This window comes from Passer domesticus, chromosome 14 (genome assembly GCF_036417665.1).
Source record: "Passer domesticus isolate bPasDom1 chromosome 14, bPasDom1.hap1, whole genome shotgun sequence".
Lineage (NCBI taxonomy): Eukaryota > Metazoa > Chordata > Aves > Passeriformes > Passeridae > Passer > Passer domesticus.
In genome coordinates, this window is record NC_087487.1 from 1,179,442 (window position 1) to 1,193,980 (window position 14,539).

At 44.2% G+C, this 14,539-nt stretch overlaps 1 protein-coding gene across 1 annotated transcript in view; it reads left to right on the forward strand.

The window, feature by feature from the left end:
* The window catches only part of PSTPIP1 (proline-serine-threonine phosphatase interacting protein 1), a 50,355-nt gene that overhangs the window by 14,152 nt on the left and 21,664 nt on the right, over positions 1–14,539 (forward strand). The window contains exons 2-3 of the mRNA XM_064388686.1: positions 2,581–2,681; positions 6,241–6,315. Coding sequence (XP_064244756.1) covers positions 2,581–2,681; positions 6,241–6,315 — 176 coding nt within the window. The remainder of the gene's footprint in view (positions 1–2,580; positions 2,682–6,240; positions 6,316–14,539) is intronic.

Consider the following 14,539-nt stretch of genomic DNA (forward strand, 5'->3'; position numbering starts at 1 on the left):
AAATGGGCAAAGACACTGATCTGGGGGAGGTGCTGGATCCTGCCATAAGACCTGAAGAATGGGCTGGAAATAGCTGTGCTTGAAACAAATTGGGAGGATGAAATATTGTACAGGAGGTATCTGATAACCTTCAAGCATGGGGTAACAGAAAACAGATAAAAATCAAAAAGTTTCAAAGTACAAAATGGGAGTAAGAGATCAGTAGTGAAAAAATCCAATATACTCCGAGACCTTGTTGAATAAAGTAGCAGGAGAGGAGAGAATTGCAGGTATATCTGTAGATCATAGCTCATTTAAGTGCCACTGCTATGATTTGATAGTGAAAGAAGGCAAATACAATCCTCTGATGGACCAAAAGTGGTTTTTTGAGAGCTGACATTAATGCCATGGTAAAAAGCATTACTTGGTCTTTACTAGAGTGGTAAAGCATCATCCTTGTCCAACAGGGATTTATTCAGCCTTGAACAGGTGCTATAACAACACACGGGAATCAATGGGATGACAAAGCAGAATGCCAGGAGAGGGCAGAGGAGGTTTGTTTGGATGCAGGGAGAGGTTGAGAGAGGATGCAGTTGTACAGCACGTGAAAGAAGAAATAGAGCTGTTGAAATAAAAGAGAAACATTTGTGTAAGTAAGCTGAAGCCTGAGTGATTCATGGCTCCCTTGTGGTTGGAAATTAAGAAGCAGTGTGAGTGACCAGAGCAGCTCACACTTGTCTCACCCTGCCTGTGGCGTCTCCTCTCCCTCTGCAGCCCAGGCAGGTGGCACGAGCTGTTCAGAGCTGCTGCCTGCGAGCCCTGGTTTGGATTTCTGACCCTGGTGGTTCTGAAACAGGGCCTCCACATTCTTTGGGAACACAGAGGAGGACAAGGAAGAAACTTTTGAGATGAATGCCCCCCAAAATGAAGATAGATTAAATGAGTGTCTGTAGTAGGAGTCCTCCTTAGGAGCCAAATCTCTACAAGGACCAGCTAGAGGAACAAACCCCAGAGGAACCTGGCAGGCCGTGATGCTTCCAGGGGCCTGATGGAACTGCCCAGTGGATTCAGCCCATCAGGCTGCCCCCAGAACACTGCTGTGTTTGTGTGCATCTTTTTGGGTTATAACAAGTTGGGGTTGCATTCTCTGCTTAGGCAATTTAATAAGTGTTCTCTCAGACATAAAGAATTTGTCATCTTTTCAGTGTAACAACTGTGCCAGTTTAAAAGAGGTGGAGAAAGACACCAGTTGAGTTTTAGCATTTACTGGACAAAGAGAGATATTAAACAGAAAGGCAGCCTAACTTCACCATGAACTTATCACTCTGCCTTCATTGCCTGTGGCAGTGGCTGACTGCTGCAGTGATACCAACCCACAGGATATTTTCACTTACCTCATGGGCAGCATTTCTGGGACAAGAAAGCTGTGTACACAGCTATGGGATATAGCTGATTGCATCTGAAAATATACAATTAAAATGCTGGGGGTGTGAGTTGGTTGTGGAGCATCTGACCAGAGTTTCTGCCAGACAGAGGGAGCCATTTATACTAAATTTTTTTGCATCAGCAATGCCTTCTGCCATTGGAATGTCCTCAAAAAAAAGAGAGAGGGGGGAAGTGCTAAGTCCATTGTCAGGGTATTATCAAGAAGCTTTCCTACTTTTGTCTCTGAATGGCAAAACTTCTGCTTCTCATTTATTTCATAGGAGGATCCCTTCCTGTGATATGTGTGTAAATTGCCCTTGGAAACATTAGGAAAACTAATGTTTTGGGCTTGAGATCCTGTTTCTTCAGGGGTGATGGCTTTAACAATGGACTGTGGCACTGGAAATGTTACTACAGCCTGTAGGTTTACAGGGATTGTCTGCAGAAATTTATCCTACCTCTTGAAGAGCCAAAAAAAAATTGTTCCTAGATCTGCAAATCTCCACAGAAGCCCCAAGGCCTGTGTGAGCAGCACCTCACCACCACCATTCATCCCCAGAGCTCCCCTGCTCCTCTCCAGTCCCAGCAGCAAGGAAGCAAAGGCACAAGCCCAAGTGCCCAGCAGTTGCTTGCCAGAGGATCTTTTCCAAGTACCAAAACTTAAACAGCTGTCTTCTTCACAGTGGTGGTGGAAAGCAATAAAGTAACCCATTTATTAAATGGTAACTGCTTAGGGGACAGTGGATGGATGTATAAACTGCATTCAGTTCATATGTAAGGGCTTGTATTGTAGATAAACTGCTTGAGGGAAGGAACACACTCATTCTCTTTATGGTTTCACAGCCCGTGATTTTACCATAATGCTGTAACATAAAGCTCAGAAAACATTCCCCACTACATTTTCAATAGCGTTATCACTATGTACTGGTTAACTCAGACTCCCTGTGGAAAAATGGCTTGTCCTGATCCTCTTGTGAGGCAGTGGGAGGAGCCCTCCCATGAAAACACCACTGCCCAGGTGGCACAGTCACTGCCCCACAGGCTGATATTTGTACTGAGCTGACTCTGACCTTTCTTTTTAGACATACAGTAAGAGGAATTAAGACACAAGAATTAGAATTTAGGTAAGAGGAACTGATGTGCCTAACAGCTATTACTTTTTCTTTCTGTCTTCAGTGCAAGGAGTTCACCTTCCACACTGGCTACGAGGTGCTCGTACAGCGACTGCTGGAGGGGAAGAAGATGTGCAAAGATGTGGAGGATTTGCTCAAGCAGAGGTATTGAAAATCAGAGTGAAAAAAGTGTGAACAGCCTCCTTTTTTGTCTCATTTGGCATCTGGAAGGGAATAGCAGGCTGTTTCTCAGTTTGGTATTGTTATGAGCTTACATAGAAAAGCCTGAGTAATTTGAATCCCAGCCTTGTGCTGTGAAGGTAGATAAATAGAAATCTCAAAGACTTGAGAAGGGAAAAGAAGGTTGAAAGTGTCAGAAACCCAGAGCTCCACTAAGCTCCTCGTTATGAGTCCAGAAGCACACAGTAGCACCTACATCCACAAGTAGCACTTTTAAGTTTCTCCTTTTGCAGAGCAAAAATGACTTGCACATTTTTGTTTCTCTTTGAACATGCCGTTGCCACAGGCACTGTTTCAGTTTCCTGCCAAAAATGAGATGTTTTTCAAATACAAAGCTACATAAAATGCTACCTAAAGCCTTACCCAGACACCCAAACCAGCCCCTGTTGCTCACCAACCTTAGCAGGCTTTGAGTAACGATGTTAAAGTTTATGCTCCTGATTTTGTGCTTCTTGGTGCTTCCCAACAGCAGCTATGGACAGCTGACAATTTTATGGGTGAGAAAATATGTATCACACTGCTGCTCTGGCTCCTTTGCCATTCATTTTTGTAGCTGTGACTTAGAAAAACAGCTCTGAAATTTGGTTCTGTTTTTAGGTGGCTTCAGCAGTTTCAGCATGTAGCATGAAGCACACACTTACTCAGGCATGGCATGCAGGAAAGACCACACAAACAGGGATTATATATCCAGCAGGCAATCTCAGAGCAGCTCATCTTGGCACTGTCACCTTATGAATATTGCTCTGCCTTCCTGCTTTTTCTTCCCATGCTGTCCCCATCTAGTTTTTTGGGTTTAGGGTGGTTTTCTGAAGGCTGACTTTAAAGCCCTAGGACTTTCAAAGGTGTGTGAGTTGTCAGACTCAAAGGTGGCCATTTCACAGCCTGTGAATTCTTTCATGTAAACCTGAAGCTATTTAAGTTGCTTTTCTCAACCACCAGTGTAAGCCTCTGGTATTGGCACACATCACACAGTCCTGAAGTCACATCTGCCTGATGGCAGCCTAGCTGCAAGTGTTTAAAATAGCTCCTTTGTGCCTCATACCTTGCAGAGATCAGAACTGCACTGCAGGTCTTGGGCAGTACAATTCTGCATCAGATGCTACACATGCCTGTGCTCCTTCCAAAATATTGCAGAGGCTTCTGAAAGTTGCAGGATGAGGTTTTTCCTGGTTTATGGTGGAGGCACAAAGTTCTTTCCATAAAGAAGAAAAAATACATGTACAGTAATTTTGCAAATATTTCCATGAGGTTTTTCACACCCCCAATAGATCGTGTGTCTGTGTGTGTACGTGCCTGTTGGGGGGAGGAAAAGGAGATGACAAGTGGGCACTGAGTCAAAGTTGTGATTTCCAGTTTATCGCTGGCAGTTTCTTTCAGCTCATCCTCACATCACTCATAGGAATGACCCAGCAGAAGATCAAAGGATGAGATGAATCTCTCTTTCTAGAGGCTGCCCATACCATGTGGTTCATGCTGGAATTTCAACAAGGACTCCTGCAGTCCTGAAAGCTGCCCCGGCCCTGGCCACACTAACACGCGATCCATTTTCCAACCACAAATCCCCTAACTAGCCCAGAGAAGGGCCTAAGAGGTTTGGGAGTGAGAAAACAATTGTATTCCAGAACAAAGCCCAGGGTTAAAACACAAAGTATGCTCTGTCTCTGAATGGCTGCAGGGAAACCTAGAAGCTGTGTGCAGGAGTGCTGGAAAGTGGGAAAAGCAGCATGAAGAGGTGAAGAGATGGTGTCAGCCTCCTGTCAAATTCATCTGACCCTGGCCTAATCCAGTCCCATCCACACTGAGGTTTCAGGAGCTGGGACTGGCTTAAAATCTGGCCATGCTTTTTTCCCATGAGATACCTGTGTACTGAGCAAGCAAAGTGGGAGTAATTACTGGAGTAATTCTCATTGCTTCACAGGCACTGGCACTAAGCAAAGCCTCTGACACAGAAGAGTTTCTTGATACTGAAATCAGAAGAAAAATAATCTGTTCTTCTTCTGCAGCATTATGTGTCTTGAGTGTATTTCCATTTTGATGAAATTTCATTCATCTAACATGAAAAAGAAGTGGTGCCTCTGCATGGCCTGTCACCATATTTTGCACCCTGTTCCTCTGACAGGAATGCCAAGCAGTGATGTAGGAACATCCCACTGAAACACAGCAGTTCTGAGAGCAGCAGCAGCACATGCACTGTTCCACAGGTGGGAGCCATGGACAGAGGCCAGGAACACTGCTCCTGCTGCAGGGCAGTGCTCCAGCAGCCTGGCTGATCTCCTTGGGCTGGGGAGAGTCCCAGCATGAGCCTGCCTCAGGTGCCAGGAGATGTGGATTTGCACCTTGGCTGCAAGGCAAGGAGCTCCCAGAGCCCAGGGGCAGCAGGAGGGTGGTGGGACCCTCTCAGGGACCCACCCCAACAGCTGCCATGGGGCAAAACTGCAAGAGCAGCCTTCAAACTGCTGGAACTCAGCAAAGGCATACAGAGCACCTTCTGGCCAAGTGGGAAGATTGATGGGACTAAATCCAGCAGGGTTGTATGGCCTTACACCCACATCAAAAGAGTACGTTTCTCTAAGGTGCCAAGTTTCAGGCCAAAACAGTTTGAAATGCTTTGAAAGTGCTTTTGAGAACTGGACCCCAAACAAAATCATCCCTCCCTCCAGGTGGTAGCACCAGGCTATCTGTTCATTATTTATTATTGACCATCCCATAGTTTTTAGCAGCTACTCAAAGACTGACAACTTGGTTCCACCCTGGTCTTGCCCCCAGGAGAAAGGAAGTAGCACACTTAGTACAAATACTTTTTTTAAAGAGAATAGAAGTTTCCTCCAGTGCTGGGGGAAGGGAAAGCAAAGGAAATATTTGTATTTCTTTATTAACCATGGAAACAGAGCCACTTTCCTGAGTCACCAGTTACAGTTCCCCATTAGGTGACATTGCCCCCTCCACAAAGCTGCCCCAGCCTCAGCACACAACCACCAGGGCTCCTTTGCCCTCAGCCTCCATGGCAGCTCTTCCAGCGGTGCCTCATCTTTCTGATGGATGGAAATACTCCTGCTACCCCTGGCTCCCATTTATTCTCAACATTTCTTGGCAGGATCCTTTGGAACCTACTCTTCACTGCCCTCACAGACGGTGTTTTCATGGATTGAGCCAGCCATCATTTTTAAGTTCCTTCTGTTCTGAACACCATCTCATCTCTGTTCACCTCCTTCTTCCCAAGAATCCATGTGCTGGGGGCAGAGCTGAACATGGCATTCCACAGTAATCAAAGCCATGAAGATGGGCTTCATTTTTATCTAATTTCTTCCAGAAATAACTTACCCAAAGTATTTCAGAGGTTAACTAACAGCACTAGGATTGAGGAGATAGAGAAATCAAATAAGTTGCATTTCTGATGTTTTGCACCTCAGGTATAATTACAGGATTTGTGTAAATGTGATCCTGGTACCACTAAGAGAAATTGAGTAAGTTTTTCTTTTAACAGAGCACAAGCAGAAGAGAGATATGGGAAAGAGCTGGTTCAAATTGCCCGAAAAGCAGGAGGACAAACAGAAATCAAGTAAGGAATTCTTTTATTGTTACAAAATTATTTTGGAAGAAATACCAGACTCCTGTGTTTTGCCTGTGAATGAGGTCACAACCACTCATTTCAGTACATTACACAGCTCTTCACAATGTATAGGGAAAGTGGGGAAACACCACAGTCCTTCACAGTGGGATTCATTATTTGTGAATAGTCTCTATTTAGAAACTGCCAGTAGGTCCTTTCCTGAGATTTTTTTTTCCTTTCAAGATTCTTAATGTTTAATATTTGCTTCCAAAAGCAGACCAAGTGATGGGGAAAAAAGAGAATGGAAAAGGTTATGAAATGTTTAGGATGGTGGCTTGACAATTCTGAACACTGAAAGACTGTGACAGAACAAATACAAAGACCCCAAAAATCAGCCTCTGCATCAGGAAAAAAGGCTTAGCTTAGGAATACAAAATGTAAATTTCTCTGAAGGAACCTAATTTGAAATAATTCAATGGAACTACTGAAATACACTAAGATGACATATATTTTTCTGTCTCCTCCATTACTATCTTAAATGATGTATAAATTGTGTTGGGAGGGGAAGATAGATATTGGTAAGGAATTTAACTTAATAAACACTGCTGATAAACTGCTGCTATTATTGATGGCAGCTGCAATAATGAGACATTTTGTCATTATTGTAACAAGTAATAATACAGTAATAAGATGGCAGAGGATGAAGATGTGGGGTCACAGAAGACAATCCTGAAAGAGAAGACCTCAATCTAAACACAAACCAGCTCTATTGATCCCTGGGGCCTGCTCCCCTCCTCCATCCCATATCTCATTTCCTAATTGCAGTCTGCTTTTCACGCTGATTTATCACTGCCAGTGCAAGTGGTTTCCTGTCCATATTTTATGGGGAAGCTTGACCCCAAAGCTTTGCCCTGCCATGGCAGGCAGGTCCCAGTGATCCCCAGCACCGCTGTGGCTCGCTGGTGGCACAGCAAGGCTGGCACAGACACTGCTGTGCCTACCCAAGGGCTGGGTAATGCCAGGGGAACGTGCAAGGCTTTCCCTGCCAGTGCTGCAGCTCTGCCTGGTCCCTGAGCAGCACCCAGGGATGCCACAGTGCCAGGAGATGGCTTCTGCCTCCCTGGTGGCTCAGCTCACTGACCTAATCGGTGAAAAGGAAGGAGAAGAAGAAATATTCTGAAATTAAAACAGCAGGTTAAGAATGGATGGGTTTTTCTCAATCCAAAGGCTAAGATCAGCATTCCAGGATCAAAGAAAGGCTTCACCTCAACTCCTTTACTGGCAACAGAGGGCAGACAGAGCAAATGTGTTCAGCAACAAGCAGCTTTGGCTGCCCTTCGGTAACTCAGTGCACAAGTCATGGGTCTGCCTTTTCTCAAGAGATTATGAGAGCTTGATTTAGAAGCAGAGCCAAGTCTCAGTGATGGGATATGGATCCAAGTTCCCCTCAAGGTGGGGGGAAGTTTGGACTTGGGCCCAGCCCCACTTTGATCCAGCAATTTTATAGCTTGGCATGGAGGGAAGGCTGAATACACAAACAAAGCTGTGCTGTGGAGCTCATTTACTGTGTTTCCATAAGCCACACCTGGCCAGGGAGAGACCAGCTCTGCACTGATGCTTTTATCAGAGAAAGTGTCTCACTGCCTGGTCTGAAGCAGAGAGGACACTTAGCTCTCTCTTATCCAGCATCCTCTGATTGTTTAAGGAATTACACAGAGAGTGAAAGGCATTTGTCCAGGACAAACAAAAAATCAGAGAAAACTAAAGTCTGTCCAGGGCTGGAACAACACAAGAAAATGCAGTGTTTGGTTTTGATGCCTTAAAATTGCTGAATTTTCTGTGCCTGTGTGTTCTCCTCAGTGTGAAGTTTCTGTTTGTTTATGTGACATTGATTGCTGGCAGCAGTTCTGCCCTCAAGGTCAGTCCTTCAGGGAGACTTGAGGCAGGGAATCTATGTACTCTCTATAACAAGAAAAGCTTGAAAGGACTACGCTGCAACTGTGCCAGTGCATTTTTCCAAGTGTTTCCTCTTTATAGGACTCCCTATTTTCATCCAGCATACTGAATCCTAATAGAGCTACAAGATAGGCTGAGCAGGCCTGTTCACATCTTCAAATGCAGTTTTGGGTAGCAGTATTTCTTAAAGTCTAATGAATTTGTACCTAAAACTTCCGTCTGACAATCACAAAAAAAAAGTAGCTTCCAGGGTTTTTTTACAGACATTCCTGTGCCATGCTATGTATGGCAGAGGAGCAGGAATTACTCATTTTAAATCACTCATTTTCTTGCTAATGCAAAATTATTGTCCTCTAGTCTTAAATTTAGCCACCTTTTAAATATCTCAGATGCTAAGGCTTTCTGTCCCTTCTCCTGGGAAATTCACACAGCAGTAGTTCCTAATATCAGGAGGGTACCTGATAACCTTTCAAAAAATCTATAAAAGGAACATAAAAAATGCATCCACAACAAACACTCAAAACCTTCCAGTATGAGAAAATTCCCAGAAGACCTTAAGAGAAACAACTGCAAGGCCAAGGTTGATATTTCAGCACAGTCAGGATAGCACAAAACAAGGTGCAGGCAACAAGAAGATGAGAAAATGCCAAGCACCAGAGCAGCCTGGAGAAGGTGATGGCCCACTGCACCAGGCAGTGGCCATTGCTGCAGAAAACTTCTCTCCCAAGGCTGCCCTATATTTTAAAAGCATTTATTTTTGAATCAGAGAAAAGAACAATTTCAACATTTTTTCAGGCTTGCTCCTTCTCCCCCCAAATTCTGCTTCAGCTGGAGCAACTTGCTGAACTCAGCTAAATGTATAAATAGATGCTACTGCCCTTTTTTGTTCACCAAAGACACAGATGAAGGAATATGCTGCTGACTCAAAAGCTTGTAGGGAAGGCTCACTGGAATGTAACAGCAACTCTGGGACCAACAAGGCAGACACGCTGCACTCTGGTTGTTTCTGGGGTTCCCAGGACAGAGGAGGAATTGATGAATCTGACTCTATTTTCTTAGGTGGATTATATTATATTATATTATATTATATTATATTATATTATATTATATTATATTATATTATATTATATTATATTATATTATATTATATTATATTATATTATATTATATTATATTATATTATATTATATTATATTATGCTATACTAAAACTATACTAAAAGATAGAGAAAGGATACATCAGAAGATTTAACAAGAATGAATCATGAAAACTCGTGACTCTCCAGAGTCCTGACACAGCTGGACTGTGATTGGTCATTAAGTAAAAACAATTCACATGAAACCAATCAAACAATCACCTACTACATTCTAAAGCAGTAAAACAGGAGAAGTAAATCAGATAATTACTATTTACATTTTTCTCTGAGGCCTCTCAGCTTCCCAGGAGAAAAATCCTGGGCAAAGAGATTTTTCAGAAAATATGATGGTGACACTGCATCTTTTCTTATTTTTAGAAAAAACCAGGAAGGGGTTTCTAAAAGAAGCTGGTGCTGGATACCACTGACAGAGCAAACAAACACACCAGCTTCCAGCTCAAGAAGTAGAAGTTCCCTCTAAGTGCTAACAGCCAAAGGGCACCATCACTTAATAAGCTGCTGGGCCTCCCAAAAGCACTGCAGCTGGTACAAACTCCTTCCCTCTTCCCAAGCCTGGCACAGCTCTCCCTCAGCAGCTGCCACAGGCCTTGGCAAGCCCCTTCCAATGCACAAAAGGATGCACACACTTCAATCTGAGACTGCATGAAGGATCACACAAGCTCAGACTAACCCCTTCAGCTTAATATTCTGTCCCCAACACTAGATCCCAAGGGAAGGGTAGAACAATAGGGCAAGCATATAAAGATATTTCTTCTAAATAATCTAGCCATAGCAATCAGTAAGTTCACAGGATGCCACACCAGTAGCAGCTTTCTATGGAACAGCCTCCAGCATTTTCTTGTTTTTCTTATTTGAAGCCCTGAAACATTTTAGCATCCACTGAGTTAATAGGTAAAGCAATGTATGCCTGTTACCCACTTTTTAAACTAAAAAAAATTAAATCTGCATCACCATTTCCTAGTCTCTACTCATAAAAGAAATTACAAAACAAACCTACAGCCATGTTTTCTTGGCAAATGACAGCTTATACCCATACCCAGCAGGGCAGAAAGAACTACAGGTTTTGAAGTTTAAAGTGCAGTATTTGTCCTCTCAGTGGTGCACACATGGGAGAGGATGTACAGAAACTGGGATTTTCAGCCAAGTTACAGACTGAGATCACAGTTGCAGCTGTTTGCTGGGAGTGTGCACAGCAGTGATGCCTCTCACACTAGAGATGATTTTCAGCAGAGCTTGTGCCTTTAAGAGGAAACACCTTCTGGCTGCAAGGTGCCTGGGAATTTCCATGCAGTGGCTTTGGGCAACTCCTCAGCACAGCAACATGAAAGCAGAACATGCTACAGAGCCCAGTTCTGAGCTGCATGCTCAGCTTCAGCCAAAGCAGGGCCTCTGGGAACTCTGTTCTGTGAAATAACTGATGCAAACATGCATTAGCTGGTTAAACTCTCCCTAGGCTGACAACAGCTATTTTTGTCATTTGCTCTGCTTGTCTCTTCCCATGTATATGATTTCCTACATTTTTCATCCCTTTTTTTCCAATCCCACCTCCTTAGGACCTCGGGAAAGGGTAGTTCTTTCAAGCCCTTGTGTGCTCTGCCCTTCTCTGCAATGCCTGAAATAGAACATTTCAGTGAGTGTGAGGTGAGGGCATCTGTAATGAAATGCCAATTGCTATTTCCTGTGGATAAAAATAGTGCATCTGTCACTTAATATACAAAATCCTCTGTGTTACTCCACACAAAGCAGGCATTTTTTAACTGAAGCTAAAAGTCAGCGTGGAAGGTCACATCCTTCCATGTTTGCTTCTTCTCCACCCAAATGTTCTGAACCCACACAGAATTTATACACTAACACTTTGAACTTTCAGGACTCTGAAAATGGACCTAAGGCTTTGCTCAGTCCCTGTTAAATTTGATCTAGATAAGCTCTCTGGTGATGAGGACAGGCATTTTTGAGCAGTGCTGTTCTCTTTCTGAGAGATGTGAGGAAATTTAGTTTCATGTTAAAGGTACAAAATTTGTTTTGACTGTTTTAACCTTTGATTTGGATGGCACAGCTCATTCTGGAGCCACAAGGAATCTAATTTGATATCAGGTTTGCAGGGAGGAGAAGGAACATGGAGGTTTCCTGTTTGCTCCCCTGCCCCAGTAAAGTGTGGGGTGATTTGTGTGCTCCCCGTGCCCAGCTCTGGAGAGAGGACACAGCCCCCTGACACACTGACACACACCTGGAAACACCAGAACGTGGATGTGAACCCCCCACACCATGAGAGGAGCCCTGTGAAATAAATGGGCAGGAGATCTTTCTCCTTTTTAATGCCTTTATTAAGAAGAATCAGCTCAGGTGGGGAGAAGTCGACGGGTCGCGCCCACGCCGCCGCTGCTCCCAGGCGTGGCACGGAGGAGGAGGAGGGTGATGCAGCTTTGTCCCCTGGTCTGCAGGCAGAGCTGGGGATTCCGTCCTCACGGAAGAGCAGCAGATTCCTGCTTGTTTGTCTAACACCCCGGGGCGTCTCTTTAATCAACATCTTTTCAGGTTAGGGTGAGAAGCAAAAAGAATCCAAGCAGGTACGGGACTACGCTCCCATCCTTAGACGTCACTTAGGTCACTTGTTGGCTCGTAATTTTAGGGGTTTTTCCTGTAAAAACTGTAAAAATTCGGGGTGCAATGCATTTCTCATCTGCATACTGGCTCTGATGTCACTGCTATTCTCTTCACCTGGAGGGTCTGTCCTGGTGTCCCTCCCTGGCAAGCGGCCAGCATCAGGGGGACAATGGTTAATCACCAGCCATTAACAGGTAATTGAAGAACTCTTCTTTAACAGTGAAACTAACTTACGGCAACTGGTCTGACTTGTTTTTAACTCTGCCACCTAAAAAAAATATAACTTTCTATTCATAACACCCTGCACACAGGTTGCTGCTGCCATGAAAGCCACAAAATCCCAGAGCTGTCCCTGAGCCCAGCCTGGTGCCCGGTGCAGCCTCTGCAGCAGCTGATAGAACAACTCGTGTAGCTCCACATCACAGCCTAGCTGGGGCCTGGGCACAAATCCTTCCAGCTGCACTGAGGGCTGTTGCCTTTCTGGTTACAGCTCCTCTGAGAACAAGAAAACGTCCAGGCAAAATTCATTCTTCAGTGTTTTTACCACATGCCCACTAAAGAAGGTCAGACAGTGCTGTGACTCAGGTACCTCCCTGCTAAAGGAGCACAACTCCTCCCCTTCATTTCTCTTCTGCAGTGCAGACACAGTCCCGGGTGGGAATTAGTTGAGAGCAGATGATTTTGGACACATCTCCCCACACTTTGCTACCCCCACTGGGCTTCACAGAAGGAATTGTTGGTAAAACCACACTGGGTGTTCCCTGTGTGCCAGGAGCAAAGGCAGGTGTTAAGGGTGGCTCCGAGGGGACTGTCACTGCAGGCTTTCACAGCTCTGCTCTTGGGATCCACATCACTGGGGGCTGAAGGTGACAGGACTGCTGGGAGCTGTCTGCAGGGCTCATCTGGCACAGACTTCTCTCAGTTTCAGAAAATGTATTTTTAAAAATTGCAAGAGCAACTGAACATTGTAGATAGTACCAATGTCAAAATAGAAACCTACCAGAAAGGAAGGTGGGGTTATTTCACACTTCTATTCACCAAGCAAAGGTAGAAAAGAAAGAAAATTAAAAACCATCTGTGGTTTTCCGGTTAGAAGAACCTGTTTTACCTTCCTGTGTGCAAGATATAAAGGGACTCTCTAAATTACTCAGTTAACCCAGGGTCTAAAGGCAAAGTACTGGGAACAAATGCCCAAACTATCAAGCTTAAGGTTGAAAAAATTGAAGTGGACAAAACAGTGTGGTAAGAATAGCTGCCACCCAAGCACTGCCAGTAACAGGGCTCTGCTAATTACAGCTCTGGTGAAACAGAAGTCTGCTTTTGTTGGCTGTGAAGCAGGTCCTGATGGTCCCCGTGGCACAGAGGACTGCCCAGCACTGCTCAGTGTTTCAGCAAAAGCAAGGTCCACAAACAAGGAGAGAGAAAGCATAAAAAGCATAAAAAGCATAAAAAGCATAAAAAGCCAAAGCAAGGCAGTAAGAATCTTGCAGCCACTAGATGGCAAACCCCCCCCGAAGTTGGGCAGTGGCTCTGCCTGCTCCCTCCTCCTCCAGAGTCACTGCTGCTTCCATCCAGAATGAATTTTGACAAATCCAATCTTTAAGTGTGCAACAGGGAGTCGTTTAACAAACATACAGAGTAAATTTGTGTGCAGCCTTATTTTCAAGGAGACACCTGCAGGATTCTCCATGTGGGGGTGCCCAAAGGGAAGGCTGGAGCTCTGTGTTTAGCCAGAGTGGTTTGACAGTCTTCCAGAATGCATGTGAAAATCTCAGAAGTGAACAATTAAAAAAAAAAAAAAGTCAGATTTTCAGTGGTGCTTCAATTGTTTTTAACCCTAGGTTTTCTAATTTAGCTACAGGACAAACACAAAAAACCAATTACCACCAGAATGGTAATGGCTAAGCAAGCAGCATCTGCTGAGGGTAAAACACTTTCAGAGTGTCCAGGAGAGTGAGATGTCCTCACTTTGGATGCCTCAGAGTAAAGCTCATATCATCCCACTGGAAAGACAAACCCCACCCAGAAGCAATCAGTAAGAGGTGCTGTACATCCACACCAGCACAGATAGAATTAAAACTCATTCATATATCAGCTACAGGAGTCACTTCTATTAAACCCAGTGAAGCACTGAAATATTTCACTGATATAATCAGAACATCCAGGAGCAAATCTATAGCACTGCTGCTGCAGCCAAGGGTCATAAAGGGAGTCCTGATGGATCCACAGGTCAAAATTAGATTGATTTATTCCTTCCCACATATATAATTTGGCATTATGACATATTTGCTGGTCCTTTAAGCCCTGGAAGGATGTAAGGACCCAATTAACTGATTTTAGAGAATTATTATAAAAATAAGGAAGGAAATGGCTTAAGCCTATTTCAACCTACTTGCACCAGTCAGCAGCTATGGAATTGGCTGGACAAATCCTTCATACAAGGAAGAAAAGGCCAGAGATTTCTGAAAAGGCCATTAGAGTCCATGCAGGGGAGAAATTGATCCTCTTTGGGTCACA